At 41.9% G+C, this 17,090-nt stretch overlaps 2 protein-coding genes and 1 long non-coding RNA gene across 6 annotated transcripts in view; 1 reads left to right on the top strand and 2 right to left on the bottom strand.

Annotated features, from left to right (window-relative positions):
• IL16 (interleukin 16) overlaps window positions 1–8,845 on the top strand; it is a 38,385-nt gene extending 29,540 nt beyond the window's left edge. For 3 of the 4 annotated variants that reach the window (XM_075431993.1, XM_075431992.1, XM_075431994.1), the window contains 7 exons: window positions 1,388–1,529; window positions 2,719–3,814; window positions 4,281–4,464; window positions 6,065–6,166; window positions 6,873–7,125; window positions 8,008–8,133; window positions 8,390–8,845. In XM_075431993.1, coding sequence (XP_075288108.1) covers window positions 1,388–1,529; window positions 2,719–3,814; window positions 4,281–4,464; window positions 6,065–6,166; window positions 6,873–7,125; window positions 8,008–8,133; window positions 8,390–8,583 — 2,097 coding nt within the window. In that variant the 3' untranslated portion in view covers window positions 8,584–8,845. The remainder of the gene's footprint in view (window positions 1–1,387; window positions 1,530–2,718; window positions 3,815–4,280; window positions 4,465–6,064; window positions 6,167–6,872; window positions 7,126–8,007; window positions 8,134–8,389) is intronic. The other variant, XM_009943703.2, reaches the window with a different exon arrangement.
• On the bottom strand, window positions 3,727–6,882 carry LOC142362596 (uncharacterized). Its single transcript, XR_012765181.1, has 4 exons — window positions 6,233–6,882; window positions 5,442–5,477; window positions 4,358–4,504; window positions 3,727–3,809 (listed from the first exon to the last, which is right to left on the bottom strand). It is a non-coding gene; the product is annotated as an uncharacterized LOC142362596 (long non-coding RNA).
• A 2,472-nt stretch (window positions 8,846–11,317) lies between the features above and the next one.
• Window positions 11,318–16,204, bottom strand: STARD5 (StAR related lipid transfer domain containing 5). Its single transcript, XM_075432098.1, has 6 exons — window positions 16,083–16,204; window positions 15,939–15,988; window positions 15,709–15,841; window positions 14,291–14,408; window positions 13,347–13,440; window positions 11,318–12,786 (listed from the first exon to the last, which is right to left on the bottom strand). The coding sequence occupies exons 1-6, from the start codon at window positions 16,170–16,172 to the stop codon at window positions 12,639–12,641; spliced, it is 633 nt and encodes a 210-aa protein (XP_075288213.1). The 5' UTR covers window positions 16,173–16,204; the 3' UTR covers window positions 11,318–12,638.
• Window positions 16,205–17,090: the final 886 nt, after the last annotated feature.

Below are 17,090 nucleotides of genomic sequence, written 5' to 3'. Positions count from 1 at the left end.
AATCACGGTTCAGAAGTGAAATTTAGGGAAATAAGTATTTGTTGAACTTATCCCTGCATGGAACTTATCATTCTTCAGTACTCAGTTATGCTAAATGATAAGGAGAAAAAAATAAAACTTAAGATCAATAACATCAATGAAAAGACAAGCTCTGTTAATGAAGATAACTTCTTCTAGTAAGACAGGCTGTATATCTCAGGGCAATAGCTCCTTTAAGTCCCGAGGAGAGAGGATTTCTTGTCAGAATGTATTTCACATCATTAAGAGAAGGTTTTATTACTGCTTTTGAATTTTTTTTTAACCTTTATCCCCCAAACATTTTGTATTAGCCACTTTGAGGCCTGCATACCACAGTTTTATACGGGGTTTCTGCAGACTGTAAAGTTGCTTTTTCATAACAAAGAAAGCTTACAGATATTTTCGACTGTGCTTTAAGCTGCGTTAGTAAAAAGGTAGGTATGACTACCATCAGTAAAGAGTAAGATCAAACTGTATGTTCATAGTGCTTCCAAACTGGCTACATCACTTCCTGAACATCTGATGTCCACATCTAACAGCAGCAGAACACAAGCACGACTTTCAAAAAGGACCCTAGTAAGCAGGGGATGGAGAAAGGTTTTCTTGGAACAAGGAAGTGGCATCACAAACACCACCCCACTACAGAAAAGCTAAGAAATTGTTCAGTTACTGATTTTTTCAGGACAATCTCATTTGTTTCTAGACCTTCACTCTCTGTCCTGTTTGGTTTTGTACCTGTTAGCATTCCTGGAGCTTAACTGCATAGCAGAGAGCACTTCCAGCATCACAGCAAAGGAGATGGTAACTCGGTATCATTGGTTACAAAAGAATCAAGAAATTCCAGAGCATGATGTTGAGAGTGACATTTACTGCAACCTCAAACTAATCCTCTCACCCTACATTTCCAGCCAAAAACAAGAAAGGGAGAGCTCTGAAACTGCAGTAATAATTTAGCTTGTCTAACTTGTGCTTAAGGGCAATAGGCAAGAGAGTTAAATATGAAGTTAGAGGAAATTTGCTTGACTGGTTTGCAAAGGTCTACTGAACGGCTGATTTTACAAAAATAAAAAATTATAGTAGGAAGTCTTTTAGTTTACTATAAAGTTTATTACTAAATTTTTGAAGTGTTAATTGCATTTTTTCAGTCTGTTTACAAATGTAACCATAAAATACCATGCCAGCACTCTTGAAATATAGGATAAATAAAGTCCTACGAGGATTACATCCCAAGCAGAAGTGAAAGCTTGATTTGTATTTAATATTTGTTTTCAGATTAAAACCAAATGAAAATATGTTTTTTTTCCAGATTCATATGTAGTGTGGTTTGTATAACTACATGCTGACACACTTCTACTTCCTGTTTGTTCAGCAGGAAGTTGGAGAACCAATGCTAGAGGGACATCAAACTGATGTAACCCACGGTGCCTTTACCACTTCTCCTGCAGCATGTGATACTGAACACACAACTGCTGTTCCAGTGGGCAGAGATCAAGAAAGGAAAGCAAACTTAGGTATGTTTAATTCCATGAACTTTTTTTTGCAGCTGAACGTAGCATTGAGTTTGGATTCCAAAATGGGTATCAAGGTGACTTCACCTTTCTCTTTAAAAGTAGACTTCAACCCATATTTGTAAATTTTGGGGTGAAGAGATGAAATTTCAAAGTATTGATTAATCTTTAAAAAAATGGGGAAACTATATCAAAAGAACCATAATAGATGATTTATTGTAAAAAACTGTTAATGGACAGGTACACTATTGCTGTATTTCTTGAGATGAAACTGCTTATTTATATTGAAAATTTAATATTAAAAGTTAGTTCTAGCATTTCTAAAGGACATTTTTATGCGTAGTTTCAAGGCTCATGTGTTGCAATGGTACAAGCCACTGATAATAAATTAGTATCTTGTTGTGCTAGTTAGAATGAAGGAAACTTAGTATTAAGGGAACTAGACAATCTCAAGAGGTCTCTCACAACCTAAACCATTCTGTAGTTCTGTAATTTCTGGCTCAGATCATTAAAAAACTAATGGTACCTTAAAAAATATATTTTTATTTACATTGAAGCAGATAACAGTAAGTGTGTAACTGCACAAAAAAAAGTTTGCTGCCATTCAGGTCTACCATGTCTAACATTAAAATGCTTTATCAGTCTGCGATGTAAAAAATATTCCTACTTCAGAATTGAGTTTTTACTTACTAGAAAAATACAACTGGAAATGCCTTCATAAATTTAAAGAAGCATAAATATTAATCAAAGATCTTCATGGGAGTTTCTTTTTAGAATGGGATATACTTATAAAGGCAGGAAAGCAAAATGATTTTTTAAAAATCACTGTAACACCAGCTTTTTCACTAGGCTGCAAACATTGCAATTTTAGCCTTCTATTTTAACTGTTATAGCCTGTATCATGACTTCAGCACCTCAGAATTTCAGGTTACCTATAGAAATTGCGGGTCCTTCAGAAAACGGATCTTGTGTATAAGCACAGAAGAGCCTTGTTTTTCAGTTAATTTCAGTGTCAGAAATTGGAACTTGTAGATCAAGAGTTGTGAATTTTAAAAAAGTTTAAAATTTTTAGAAACCTTGAAAAATACCTATTAGGGGCTTAACTAAAATTCAAATTTAATGAATTAATAGCAATGCATAGATAAGGGATGGAGAAGTAGGCTTGTTTATAATCGATGTTTCTCTAATACAGGGTATCCACTTTCATCAATACAAAGGCCCATACTTAAAAGACAAGCACGTGTAGATTATAGTCTTGATACAACAACAGAAGACCCTTGGGTTAAGATTTCTGACTGCATTAAAAGCTTATTTAATCCCACCATGAGTGAAGACAATGTCCACTTAGATTTGCAACCTGGCATCGACACAAAGAAAGAGAATCAAAATCAAAGCAGCTCAGAGACAGTTCTGAAGAACTCAGAATCAGAAACAGTCAGTTCAAAAGTGCTAAAATCAGATGAAAATGACAATGTGAAAAAGGGTCCTCCTGTTGCACCTAAGCCAGCCTGGTTTCGCCAAAGTCTGAAAGGATTGAGGAAAGCAAATTCAGATCTAAAAGCACAGGCAAATCAAAGTCCTCCTGACCTTCAGAGTATTTCCAGCAAAGAACTGCAGTCTAGCTTATCCCGTGTCTCTACCAGGGGATCATCGATAAAACAAAGAATAAGCTCATTTGAATCCTTGAGTGCTCCGCAGTCACCCGAAAAGTTACACCGAAGGCTTAGCCTGAAACCATCAGTCCAGAAAGAACACTCTCCCACTGCAACGGGGTCAGAAGTGACTCCAGCCCATTTAAACCAAGCCTTTCTCCAGCCTTGTGAAACTAGCCAACAACAGTCCAAGTCACCTGTGGTCACAGGTACAAAGAGCCTAGATAGATATTCCTCTGCCAGGGAGGTCCTTGCGGCTAGTTCACAGAAAAACAACAATGCCAACACTGAAAATTCCTCAGGTCTCTTAACTACAGAAGACATTGCAACTTACCCTCTTGTGTCAGTAGCAAAAGCGCACAGTTTAAGGTCACGAAGCTTTCCACTTACTGCTACCCAGTCTTGTGAGATGATGAAGCCATACGATGAAAAGTGTAGCAAAATCTATTCCATCAGTAGCCAGGTGTCATCTGCTTTGATGAGATCTTTGCTCTGCCTTCCTCAGTCTCCAGTCTCCTCCGGAAATAGTGCGTGGGAAACTCTGGACACCTTGTCTCAGTCCTCTGCGGAGGAAGACGGGACTTCTCTCTCACCCGCAAGTGAGAATCATCACCTGGACACTGGGTTTTCGCTGAAGTAAGATACCATATTTAACAATCAGATTTGCACATCAGCACAGGTGAGCATCTGTGTTGATCTGCTGACAGATTAACAGTCTAAATTAGTAGCACGAACTTTTTAGAGCACAAAGGTTGTATGACTCACATGACTGTCACACTTGTTTTCAATTTGTACTATATAAGCGCATGTATATTGCACACTTCCTCCTGCTTACGGAGGAATATTTCTAGCATCTCCATGATAAAGGAGATGTAAGTCTATTTTCGCTGGGGCCAAGAGATTATTCCTATTCTTTTTTGTGATGGATCTTAGTTCTGTTAAGCTAATGTGATTAATTTACATTTGTATTTACAACACTTATTATAGGAGCTATCACCCCAATTAAATGCTGATAAGGTCAAAATATGTCTGTGCTATGCTTTTGTGGGCATGTTCTTTCATAACTCAACGTTTCTTTTTTATTCCTGTCACAATGGGACAGCCTCTCCGAGTTGAGAGAATATACTGTGAGCCTAGCTGACAACGAGAAGGAGGAAGAGAAACAGGAACATGGCTCACCTCAAGCATCCGGTGTGTCAGGGCAGTCTGTCATCTCTCTGCTCTCCCCTGAAGAGTTAGCGAAGCTCATAGAGGAAGTCAAATCGCTAGATGAAGCAACCTTAAAGGTAAATCTGCTGTTTCTTTTTGTGCATGATTTTCAGAAAGCTGTGGAGTGGAAGTGCCTGGTTAATCTTTGCAACTTGAAATTAGAACAGATAAAACAGTCATCTCAATATGTACCAGTAGTCATGTTTAGCTCTTTTGATCAAAAATCTTGAAGGAGTCTTCAAAGATAACTAAGCAAGTGTTATACCCATTTAACTAATGGGATAACAGTTATTCAGCAGGTAAGGTCAGTGTATGCAGAAGTAGGCATTGATATTTCAGATGTCTTTCTTTTTATTTGGGTTGCCAGTCTGAGATACCCAAACACCTCATTTTTGGGACACTGAGCAACCTTTAGTCTTACTGGATTAATCCAGAGTTATGAGAAAGCTCAGAATAAGTCAAAATCAAGGTTAAAGGTATGCATTCCAGAACTGTAAAGGCTTTTAAAGACTGCTTACACTCAAAGAAAAAGCAGGTTACATCCTTAGCTCTGCACTGAAAACAGTTCAGCTTCTGTTGGTAGCTACATGCTTGCTGTGTTAAGACACTCCAAGCTGTGCAAAAGCAGCGTAACTGCATTAACGCACCAATGAACCTAACCTAATACAGTTTTTGCCTCTTAGCTAACTGCAGTGGCATGTCTCCCAGGTTAGTCCTGGTTTGTGTCTGTACTGCATGGAGCATGGCTAGAGAATTCATGTCTGCCTTTCAGAATACTAGGTAGACATATCTCATGTCAGACACAAATTCTTACTTCATGTCAGATGCAAATTCTTACTGACTGCATCAAACTTTGCTAGTATGTTGCAATCAACAATGTTCGGCAAGCAGAATCTATGAAAGCAAAGTTTTGCATCAATTTGTGTTTCCTGTCAATATCCCACTTGGGTATTTTTGGTCTGATTAGGAGTAATGTGCCCTCAACGTTAGCGCCTCTCATATCAAGACATCTGTTTTCATGCAATTTTCAGCACAGTCTCTGAGCAGCATGTACCTTCTGCCTGGTTGCAGCTGGCCAGTGGATTCAATTCTGGAAGGAAACGACACAATATCAAAGGATTGCTCACATACAGAACATGATTGTGAAATTGTGGCCAAGAAAGCCATGTTTCCTTAGGAAACTAGGTTGTTACCCTATAAAAACTCATCTTTGGGATAACACAGTCACAGACAACTTACTAGAACATTGTTAAAAAAATAAAAATAAGACTGAGAAGCAATTTTTTTAAGCTCTGACACTTATATCCATGTGAGTTGTATGCCAAATTCTTTTTCCACTTTTTCAGTGAAAAGGTCCTCTAACATGATCCAACAATATTTTCTGTTTCTACAGTACATATCTATACTCTTTAATATAATTCAGTTTATGGTCCAGATCCAACTTATAACCTGTTTACCAAACCAGAACAATTTTAGACACAGAATAGCATTTTATAAAATAGGCAACCGTTACATAAATTTGATCAAAACCAAACACTAAACTTGCATTGGTATTATGCTTATGCCACTAAGTCTCCTTATAAAATGCACAACAGACAAAAAGAAAACATGATAATTTTCCAATTATCTTGACATATCCATTGGGAAGTTCTTGACATTATTTCTTTCTCTGCCTAGGAATTTGATGATATTCATGTTACAATTTTGCATAAAGAAGAAGATACCGGGCTTGGATTCAGCCTGGCTGGGGGCATTGATCTAGAAAACAAAGTGGTAACAGTAAGTACCATCTTTCTTAAAAAATACTCCAGAACCAACTACTCTGCCTAAAAATACATAACTTACTCTGTAGCTTTCTATTACGGAGGTTGCCTTTTGGCATAATCAAAGAAGGCAGCTGTACTGATAGGGTCAGCAGAATCATGGTCTTAATGGGTGAAAACAGGCTCCTCGTGCACAGAGCTGCCCTCTCCAGGTGATTGGCTGTGGTGTCCTGTTTGCTTGGTCACCATACTCCCCAACAGCTCTGAAGGCAAATGCAGAATAACACACAGCCCTCAGCAGGAAGTAACCAACACCAGATTCACATGCTTATAGAAGACCATGCAGGGTGGTCAGGAGAAATGAGGTGAGCGAATGGACATGCAATGGGTTTGGAAGCTAGAGACTAGCTTCACACCTTCACCCTCCCACTAGCAGAGCAGTGAGAGGGTCAGGAATCGGCATTGGCAAGGTACATACCATGGGCAGCAAGGCCTTGGCCATCTGGTAACCAGGGCTAGACAGATTGCCTAGCTGCTTGAGGAGGGCTGTGCCCAGAAGAACTCTGTACAAATCTATTCAGCCCTTAGTCCTAAAACGTGCTAGAAGCAACTTGTTCCTGGCAAACAATGGAAAATGCACAAGGTACTATGTATTAACTGAGTGATTTGTCCTTATTTTCCTCTTTCCTTGTGTTTATGTGTGGTGATGGGCTCTTCAATAGGTTCACAAAGTGTTTCCCAATGGATTAGCGTCTCAGGAAGGAACTATTCAGAAAGGAGATGAAGTACTATCCATTAACGGAAAGTCTCTTAAAGGTGTGACTCATAATGATGCCTCAGCAATTCTGCGACAGGCTCGACAACCCAGACAAGCTGTTGTTGTCACTAGAAAAACTAAAGAGGGAGAAAAAAATCTCAATGTTTCAATCAACTCTAGTACATCTTCAGTAGCAAGTGATGCCTCACGAGAGTCTGGTGAGTAAGTTCAGCAGCATTACCTTGCAGCCCCCACCTGCTAAGTATTTACTCATCACCTGAAATCCTGGGTCTTCATAAAGGAGCTCAGCATTGGCTGTGTAAATCCAAGAACCACGAATTAAAGACAACATGGTTAATGAAACATTCCTGAAGCAGACATATGAAATAACTTTGCTGGAAAGGGAAAGAAATAATGGAACCCTCTTAAAAGAAACTCCAAGTGTGATCCTCTGTAAGGATTTCTGTAGACATACAAAGATTATTATTGTAGTAACAGATTTAATTGAAGGTATAATGACAACTCAGTGAACAGTGATTCTTTATTCTAATATTATTAGATTCTAGTTTATAAGACTTTTTCTCTGTGAAAGAGAATTTCAGTTTGAACAAACAATGTGCTATTGTTTGATACAGCAGGTGGCTACATCTGAAACATAGCAAGGTCAGATTTTTGCAGAACCTTTCACATTCTTAAGACATTTTTGTATCTTTATTTTCTAAAGCATAATCTGGAGATCTGTAGCTTTATTTACATACTGCAAATAAGCATTAGCAGCTTTGTAGTCAATAACAATTTCATAACTATCATGAAGCCAAATATGTTTACCTTAAATTTGGTTCATTGAACAGATTTTCTAAATCTAGTAAATGTCACCAGCTTTGATTTTTATATTTCCATTCTGCTATGAATTCAGGCACAACTTTCTCTCCCCAGCGGGCCTTACAATGACAAAAAGAGGAATTAAAAGTTATAGTTTTCTCTTTTATTTGGCAGATTATGTTTCCTTGCAAACAAAACAGAAGTTCATTTTTTGTAACAGATATTTTAGCTTTTCAGACTATGTGGTGCCCATCTGCTAACTTTCCCTTTGTTTCCAGCAACTGAAGACACAATCTGCACTGTAACTCTAGAAAAAACACCTGCTGGCTTAGGATTCAGTCTGGAAGGAGGGAAGGGCTCTGTTCATGGAGATAAACCCATCATCATCAATAGGATATTTAAAGGTAAACATATTTAAATGTGCACATGGCAGGTTCTCAGCTGATTCAAATTCATGCAGTTCATAACTGACTGCTGATTTATATCCACAAAAATTGTATTTTTTGTAAATGCAGCGTTATCCCGTGCAGTTCTAGTAATTTGTTGCCTACTGAGACCAGGTGGTTTATACCAAACATGCTGGTGATCCTTAAGAAGTGAAAGATCCATTTAAGACTCCTGCACACAAAGAATTAATGGAAATTCATTTTCTTTCACCAGGGACTGCATTAGAACAAAGCAGCCCTGTTCAGCCTGGTGATGAGCTACTACAAGTGCACACAACTGCCATGCAAGGACTCACTCGTTTTGAAGCATGGAATATAATCAAGGCATTACCTGATGGGCCCATCACAGCTATCATCAAGAAGAAGAACCCAAGCTCTGATACCACCAAAACATCTGAAACTTTGTAAGAGAAGGAATTAGACTACTGCCAATATTACAAACAAAAAAGGATTTTATTACTTGCAGCCATTTGGCTGGCACAGCAAGATACTCAGAAAGCACATATGAAAAGTACGCATGATCTTACTGCCAGTTACAGAGCAAGCTGCCTGGGCTAAAATAAGATGTGTACAAAATGTACATGATTCTTACTTCAACATTCAGAAACAGATGTTACAAAGTGTAGAATTATAAAATAATGACTTTATTACTAATATACTGGTTGTAATAAACTATGCGTCAGCTATAGTAGTCTCCTATTTTAAGCCATTAACTTAACAACTATCAGAAGTGCATTCTGTGTTTCAGTCCTACTCTGCAAGTCTTGCTCCCTGCCTTACCTTTCCAGGAGGAAAAACTGTGTCTGCAAGCCTACAACTAAACACTGCAGCAAAGAAAAAGCCTTAGAGAACACGCAAAAGGCAGAGCAAGAGGGATGCAACTTTGTGTGTCAAAATGACAACGTGTCCTGGAATACTCCAGCCTTTCTATTCAAGCCATAGAACAGCTGGAACAGTCAAAACCTGTCTAGGGTAACTTCCTACTAGCAGTTGACAGAGCCATCTCAGCTCCAGCAGGCAGACATGGGGTTGGGGGAAAGGAGTGTCTTACAGCATTGTAAAGGTGAGGCAGGCAGCTGAGAGTAATATAACAGAGGTTTTCCTAACCCTCCTCTGGCCAGAGGCCTCCAAGGACGAGAGCAGAAGAGCAACAAGGCCATTTAGAACCAAGTCTTATCTTCTAACCACACGTATTTTTTGAAGCGTCTGTGTTAATTTTCTAAGGGGAAATACCAGTGAGAGTATTTAGGAATTGAAAGTTCTAAATGCAAATGTTTGTTCTGGAAACACTAAATAACTTTGAGATAAATCCGTGGTTCAGATGCTGCTATCGGCATTTTGGCAGTGTGCTCTGTATGGAATTCCAACAGCAGCAGCACGTGTCCTTACGGCTAGATGGTCTTGTGCACCCATTTGGTCTTCTCTGCCCTACTTCACTAAAGCGAGAGATGCAACATCAGGATGGAAGTAGCAACTCGCCAGTCAAAAGCCACTCATTATTGTCCTCGGCTGTTCACCTTCCCATAGTCAGGAATTTTGCTGCACCCTTCTACAATGAATTTCCCCCAACCATAAACTGCAGGAGTTCAGAAGCTGTTCTCCATGCACTTAACACAATGTCACAGAAACAGCAACTGAGAGAAGGGAAGTAGGACAGACAGCAGAAGGTATTAATTGAATCCAGGCATGTAACTTGCTTCACCAGTCAACTCTATGTTCACCGTTGAAAGAACATTCTTGCCAAGCCATCTGCCCCCACACTTCCAAACCCCTTCCCAATTGAGTTGTCTTTTCCAAAACCCAAACAATCCTCAAAACAAAATTTCTATGAACTGGGTAGCAACCACCGTAAGAGAAAAATGTGAGAGGGAATCTTATGTAGATTTTTAACAGGTACCTACCTGAAACTCTCCAAATTCTTCATTTTTTGTAGAATTTCTTTTATTTAACTTAACCTGCATTATTGTCTTAGGCTTGACAAAGTCTAAGTAAATGCCTGGTACATATTCTAAGATTCTAAGATTTTTTCCAACCCACTTGCCCATACCACCAATACAGGAAAACCATGAATGATTTCTGTACAGAAAAGCAGGCCTCAACTCTTTGGCACTGTTAAAGCTATTTTCTGTAAAAGACAGATCACACTTTTTGGTCAGCTTCATAACTTCAACAACAGAAACTGGACTAGCTACAGCCATAGCACAGAATGCCTTCATTACTTCAATGCCATCTGCTGAAGGTGTCCTCACATGAAACAGCTATTTAATTTCATCAATTTAAGAACTGACATAGAACCACCAAGACAGGTTTGATCTTGTTTTTTTCCGGAGGTGCTCTTCTTGCTCCACTGTCAAAGTTTTTCAGTTTTTGCATGCCTCTGCATTTCCTGGCATCTGCCAAGATCAAAAGAAGTCAAAACATGCTCTGTGACAGGCAGCATGTCTCACTGGGGAGTCCTCCGACATCTTACAAGATGACCTTTGCCAAGACATTTCCATCTCCCATTTGGCAGGGCAGAAGGCTGAATGTTAAGCGCTCTAAATTCCTTCTGCACAGAACATGTTGAGCACTCAGAAAAAGGATCCTGAAGTTATTCCAAAGAAAAGCCTCACCTACCACCTTTATTGCTCAGAGCAATAAAAAACAAAAAAAAATACATAATAAATAGCTAAGAAAAAGCCCTATTGCCTGCAAAAGTTTTACTTGCAGGAATAACAAGCAGTGACATGAGCCCTTCTCCTTGAATATTTTGCTAATTAACCATAGTCCTGCAAAGACTTGTCGAGATACTGAACTTCATGCCTTAAAAACTTTGGTACATTTAGAAAAATATATATGAGCCTCTGTAAGATCAGGGCCCAAATCTCTCCTCAGCACATTTGTTACTCTTCGTAAGTACAGAAAGCAGCAATCTACATTGGAAATAAGAACCAACCAAGGACAAAAGTCAAGAGGGTGAGTGTTCTCACTGAAACACCTTTATGCTCTGATAGCAGCGGGTGTAAACAGGAGTGAAGGCCTTGCTGCCTTGAATTCAGAGATGCTGAAGGTCCAAGTGGCTCTTACGTTTCCTTGATGGCAAAGCAGGTGCATGAGGAACCATTTTTAAAGGACGATTCAGGAAAAACAGCAAGATGCAGCAGAAAAATATTTATTTCATCACACTCATACAAGTTTTTAGATCTTTGTATACAAAGGAGACTAGATTAAAAACCAATTCCTTGAAAAATCTACTCCATAGCGTGAGATTTACAGTGAAAAATTTGTGTGCAAGTCTATGCCCTACACTAAACATAAAACAAATACAGGGACAGAAAGCAAAGCATATTAACCTTGTTAAATAATCAAGCCACAGCATTAAAATCACAACCTGCATTTAAATTCCTAATTTAGCAATTCTTTTTCCTTTTGTTAACTATATGCAATCCACAGTAATGTCTGACATTCCTGCAGTAACCAGCACCATAAATATTTTCTAAGGCTGGCCACATCGTTGCACACAAGATCAGGAGCTGACGTCCCAAGACAAGTGTGAGGCAAACCAGTCTCAGAGAAAACGCAATGTCCTTATGACCTGTCAAGTCAAGACTAAGATACAGAAAAGATTAAAACCTCTCACCACAAGAGGCTGAAAATCATTCAAGTGCAGTTAAAAATGGTCATTTCAAGTACAGTTAAAAAACCAGCAAGTAAAGTGCTTAATCCTCTTTACTGCCACTACGCCAGTGCAGTTTGTTTCACGACACTGTGGAAATCACTGCTTTTGGTACAGAGGGGAGAAAGGAAGAGTGTCTATCTGCCAACCCACAGACCTGTGAACTGATTTGCACTGCTGAACCTTGATTTCAAAAAAAAAGCACTTAAGGCATATTTACCATCAGTACTGAAGTCTGCTGGAACAAACAAGTGGGATCTTCTACACAATCCAGTTTGTTCTGGCTTTTACCACTTGCTGGCGTGGACCCACTTGAAGCATCTTAGCAGCGAGTGCTGGCAGCAAAAGAGCTACCTCTTCTTTTGGGGACGGAACAGTGTTCCACAGGAGTCTACGGGGAGCTTCAGAGACAAAACAGGATTGACCTGCACCTGGATAACACTGTAGAGCTAAGCGTATTTTAGCAATGCTCTTCCTCATGGACACTGACAAAGCGTGGCCAAGAACTGATCTAGTATATGTATCTTCTCCCCGCAGACAGGCAGCAGTGCTGCCTCCAGGATTCTGCCCGCCTCTGGTGTGGTACTTTTCTAATCATGAAAAAGAAGCATATCATACTAGAATAGAATGCATTGCTTTGAATAGAGACAAGCAGAAAACGCTGTCTTAAAAATTTACTTAGTCCATTGCTACCTTTCATAAGTATCTTTGCTGGTAGTAAAATCCTGTAAGGCCAACTTCTTATTCCTACCCTCAAGCTGCCAGGTTTTTTCCTACCCTCAGCTGGTGACATCAGCAATTGGTCTTCTCACACTCTTAATGTCTTAACAGCTTTCGTCAGGTTGCTATAAAATCCAGCTATGCTAGCTGGAAAGAAGGAATCCACCACCGTCTGGGGAAGATAGCCACCAAGATCAGTCTGAAAGAAACTGAGGAGTTGAGTCCTGTCTGGCTCCCTGCAAAGACAATGCAAGTGATTTTATAGCCAGCAGTTTAAAAACATTTAAGAACTTTACAACGACTCTCTTATGTATTGACTGGTGATAGCTATTTCTAAGTACTTTTGTTTTTAAACAAACAACAGACACTAATTCCAAATTTCAATGAACGTGGCCATCCCCACAAGTCTGACTGCAGTTAAACTAGGCCCTAATTAGGTACACGACTCTGTTCATGAATTATGGCAATGTAATAAACAACCAGATACTCCTTCTCAAAAATTCAGACCATACTTGTATGTTCTGCTGAATCTCCGCTTAAGAGGTCAGCAAGAATCCTACCATAAGGATGGTTCCCGTAACATTACTGATGTCCCGCTAGGAAGAGAGACTGATACATTGCACAAAAAAGAGAACAAAAAGGGCACTCAGTCATAATGGTTACCAGCCTAAGGAAGACAGAAACAAATTACTGCCCAGAGGCGACAGATCACATGTGGCCATACGCACATAAACACATCACACAATGAATAAGAAGGGCTTCAGAATACATAATATTCAAATAGATCGCTTCTTACCCTGGAAGAGGTAGACAGAAACAGCCACAGGGATAATTAAAACCTCTCACGAAATTTGGTTGAAGAGGACACAGTGGGTGTTCCACATTGGTGGCTATAAGAAATCATATTTAAGAAAAGTGTCAAATTCACAGAGGATGGGAAAGAGCAGAGTCCTTGGTACTCAAAGCACCAGCTGAGAAGCAAACTCACTAAAAGAGAAAAATATTTGTTACTTCAAGCAAGCTGCTTTGAGGGAGTTTCACTGAACCCATGTTGTGCAAGGACACTGCTCTGCTTGAGAGGTCATTCAGGTTGCTTCCAGCAAACCTGTGCCACAGAGCTATATGCCACTTGACTGCCGAGAAGCTGCACTCAAGCAAGTGAGTAAATTCTTGGCAAGGCATTCCTGAACAGGATGGGAAAACGGGACAGCTGAACAGCGGGGCAATAAAAGCACTGACTTGTAACAGGTAAACAACAGGATAAAGGCAAAAAAACCCCAAAACCACATCCTTTCATGCGGTGGCAACCCCTTGAAAATCAGCACTATTTGGTTTCATAAGAATAATTATTTCCACATACAGGAGTGGTACATTTATTCAATGGCTTCACCAAAATCCAAAGGCATTGCAGAAAATGTCAAAACAGGACTTAGCCTAAACAGGACTCCTTTTAGAAAGTTCTATAAATTCTTAAAAAATAACAAGAAAAGTACACAGAAAAACAACCCCAGAATTTAACAGTAAATTAAATACTTATTCAATATTAAAAGCCTAGCAAGGGAAGAAACCACAGTCCAACAGCATCATCATTACCTGAACGTTAACATGATTTATACACTCTGAGCACAATGATGTAAAGAGACCACTAGTATTTTATCTTCTGATCAATATCAGACCAGCAACTACTAAACAGCATGTTAATTACTTTTTCTTTTAAATTTATTTCCGGTAGCCTCTTACCAGCAGACAGCATCGTCCCGTCTTCATATTGCTTCATTAGTATCACATCCACAAATTCTCTTGGTGAAATAATCCTCATGAAAGCTGAAGGGGTTGTGGTTCTGCATACAGAGACAGTCTAGAAATCACAAAACAGAGTTATGTCAGTTGATGCTTTCAAAAGTACAGCGGAAAAATCCGTGTACTTTCTGGTACTCTTTCAGTTACACTGTACCAGGGTGTTCTATTACACCCTCTGCTGAACAAAACGCAAATCGCCACAGCCAAAAGGCACTAAAGTGTGTTGATGAAGCACAGTTTAATGGAGAAAACCAGAGTAATCACGTGTTGCTTCCAGGTTGTTTAAGGACAGATACCACAAAGGATGTCAAAAAGCAAATCTGGCATATCTGTGCTTACTGGCACATCTATGCTAATTGGACAGTTAAAATGCTTCTCCTTTCCAGGGAATCTGATATCCAGATTTGTTACATTAACCTTAACGCTACTGTCCCCTTCTGTAGGGGCTATATAGTGATAGATAGGGTCCCCAAACCAGAGGTTTCTACCACACTGGTAAGTGCTGGCAAGTCCTATAAGGTTTATGAATTGCAAGTGGCAGGTTGCAGCACTTCTAAAGTTGAAGGTTATAATTAATGTTAAATGCCTGTAAGGTTCCCCCAAGAAAAATAATCTTCCTAAGACTTCCACAAACACTCCTAGCACTGGTTGTGTTTGTACCCTGGCTGCCTCCAAGCACCTACATCGACTTGAGATTTGGGGATCTAAATCCAATGCTCTTCTAACGTTCTGACATACTTCAAACTGAAAATTAAACTTCAAACTAAAAAAAAATTGGAAATTAAACAGCATAACAGCAGCAGAAACTACTGCCCATACATAGCCCTTTTCCTCTGTAATGCTGCAGGTGCAGCACCTCCATTGTAACGACAGCGACGCTGAGGCAAAGCACTGGCTCCCAAGGTCAGGGTGCGACGCGCAGCGCAGAGCATCGCGTGCTGCCGTGGAAAGAGACCGGGCCCGAGGGAACGGCCGAGGACGTGGACGCTCCACTGCTTCGCTAAGTCTATGTGGTCTCTAAACCCTCTCTTCCCTCACAAACAGCTTGTTAATCATGTTTCACTTCATTTACAGCATTAACAATACAGTGCAGGAATCTTTAATGTTATACATTGACCGTTTTAAGAATGCATTTAGCCAAGAACACGTTAGTAGTTCCCTTCAGAAAGATACGCCGTTAAGAGAACACATCCAATTTAAAGAAGAGGAACCGCCCCCCCCCCCCGAGGCTCCTCACCCCAGCGCCGCCCGCCCGACGCCGCGGAGCGGCCGCGCACCTCCCGTCCCGCGGGTGACGGGGCCGTCCCGGGCCGCGCAGAGCCCGGCGCCGCGCCCCCCGCTGCTCTGCAGGGACTCACATCGCTGACGGCTTCCACCGCCTCGAAGTCCTTCACGTTTTGGTCCCACTTGGTCCTGCGCCCGCCGGCCACCGGCTTGATGCATTCCCAGACGTCCCGGGGGCTGGCGGGCAGTAACCCCTCTCCCCTGTACCTGCGGCGGGACGACACGACCCCCAGACCCGCCGCTCTACCCCGCGGATGCACCGCGGGGGGCGACCCCCAGCCCAGCACCCGCCCGCCGTACTCACACGTTACCGGCGAACTCCGCGGAGGGTCTCCAAGACACCGACACCTCGCTCTGCGGAGAAGGGGGAGCTTTCAGCCGCCCCGCCGGGCCGGGCCGGCGCGCCCGCCCCTCCTCAGCCGCCCCCGTCCCCGCCCCGCCCGCTCACCGTGCGCCGGCAGCCCCGCCAGCCGCCGGCGTCCCCCCGGTACAGCCACATCTTCTCGGCCGCCGCCTCGGCGAGCGCCGCGTAGTCCATGGCGCGCCCAGGCGGAGCCGCCGCTCGGCCGCCGCCTATGAGGGCGCCGCGGCGCCCCGCCCCCGTGGGCCGATGGCAGCACCGCCCCTCACCTGAGGGGCCGAGGCCTCCCGCCCGCCAGCACGGAGGCGGCGGGGCTGGGGCCGGCCGTGGCCACCTCTCCGGCAGCCGTGAGGGAGCGTCCCTCGGATCGCCCCCCCGGCCGTCAGGAACGGCGGGGAGCCGGGGCGGAGGCGGTGCTGTTCTCTTGCCCGAAGATGGGGCCTCCCCCAGCTCAGCCGCCGGCGGCCCAGCCGTGGTGCAGCCTGGGGCCGCCGGCGGGACGTGGCGGGCCGCCCGCCCGCCGGGCCTTGGCGAGGCGGCACAGGGCCGGAGGCCGCGGATTCTTCTGTCCCGGTGTCATCCGAGTGACGTGAAGGGAAAAAAGAGCAATCTTCAGCATCTACAGAAGGTGTAAAATTGCAACGGCGTGTGAAAAACTGGAGGGAATTACATCAGGAGTAATGAAGCAAGGTTTTTAAAGGCTGTGGATAGAAAGTTTTCCCCAGTGAAGCTTCGGGCTGGGCTGAGGAGTCTGACCAGAAAATTAATAGAAGATCTGGGATTTCATCCAGAAAGCTGGCATGCACTGCTGTGATCGAATAACTCCACTGCCCAGGCAGTACACTCTCAAGAAACTCACTATTCTCTGGAATTAACCTATTGCTGATTTCTTTGAGCTACACCATACTCAAACTAGGCACATCAAGATGTCATAAATCACTGTAAATAGCAGCTCTTTGTAGGAAGCTGATTACCTGCTCAATTTGTTCAGTGCAAGCATCTTTAGCTGTGACTGCATCAAAGAGACAAAGCCTCATCTGACAGATTTTTGTACTGGTTTAATTAAAGTTCCCCAAATACATAGCTTTTGATTTT

Source organism: Opisthocomus hoazin, chromosome 10 (genome assembly GCF_030867145.1).
Source record: "Opisthocomus hoazin isolate bOpiHoa1 chromosome 10, bOpiHoa1.hap1, whole genome shotgun sequence".
NCBI classification, from domain to species: domain Eukaryota; kingdom Metazoa; phylum Chordata; class Aves; order Opisthocomiformes; family Opisthocomidae; genus Opisthocomus; species Opisthocomus hoazin.
This window is presented reverse-complemented; position numbering and strand designations above follow the sequence as displayed.

Bases quoted from the DNA above. Each gene is read 5' to 3' on its own strand.
- STARD5 (XM_075432098.1), bottom strand. From the start codon at position 16,172: ATGGACTACGCGGCGCTCGCCGAGGCGGCGGCCGAGAAGATGTGGCTG. The intron at 14,409-15,708 runs GTGAGTCCCTGC...TGTGATTTCTAG, and splicing joins CGGTGGAAGCCGTCAGCGAT to ACTGTCTCTGTATGCAGAAC. The intron at 12,787-13,346 runs GTAAGAAGCGAT...TTGTCTTTGCAG, and splicing joins TTCTGTCTACCTCTTCCAGG to GGAGCCAGACAGGACTCAAC.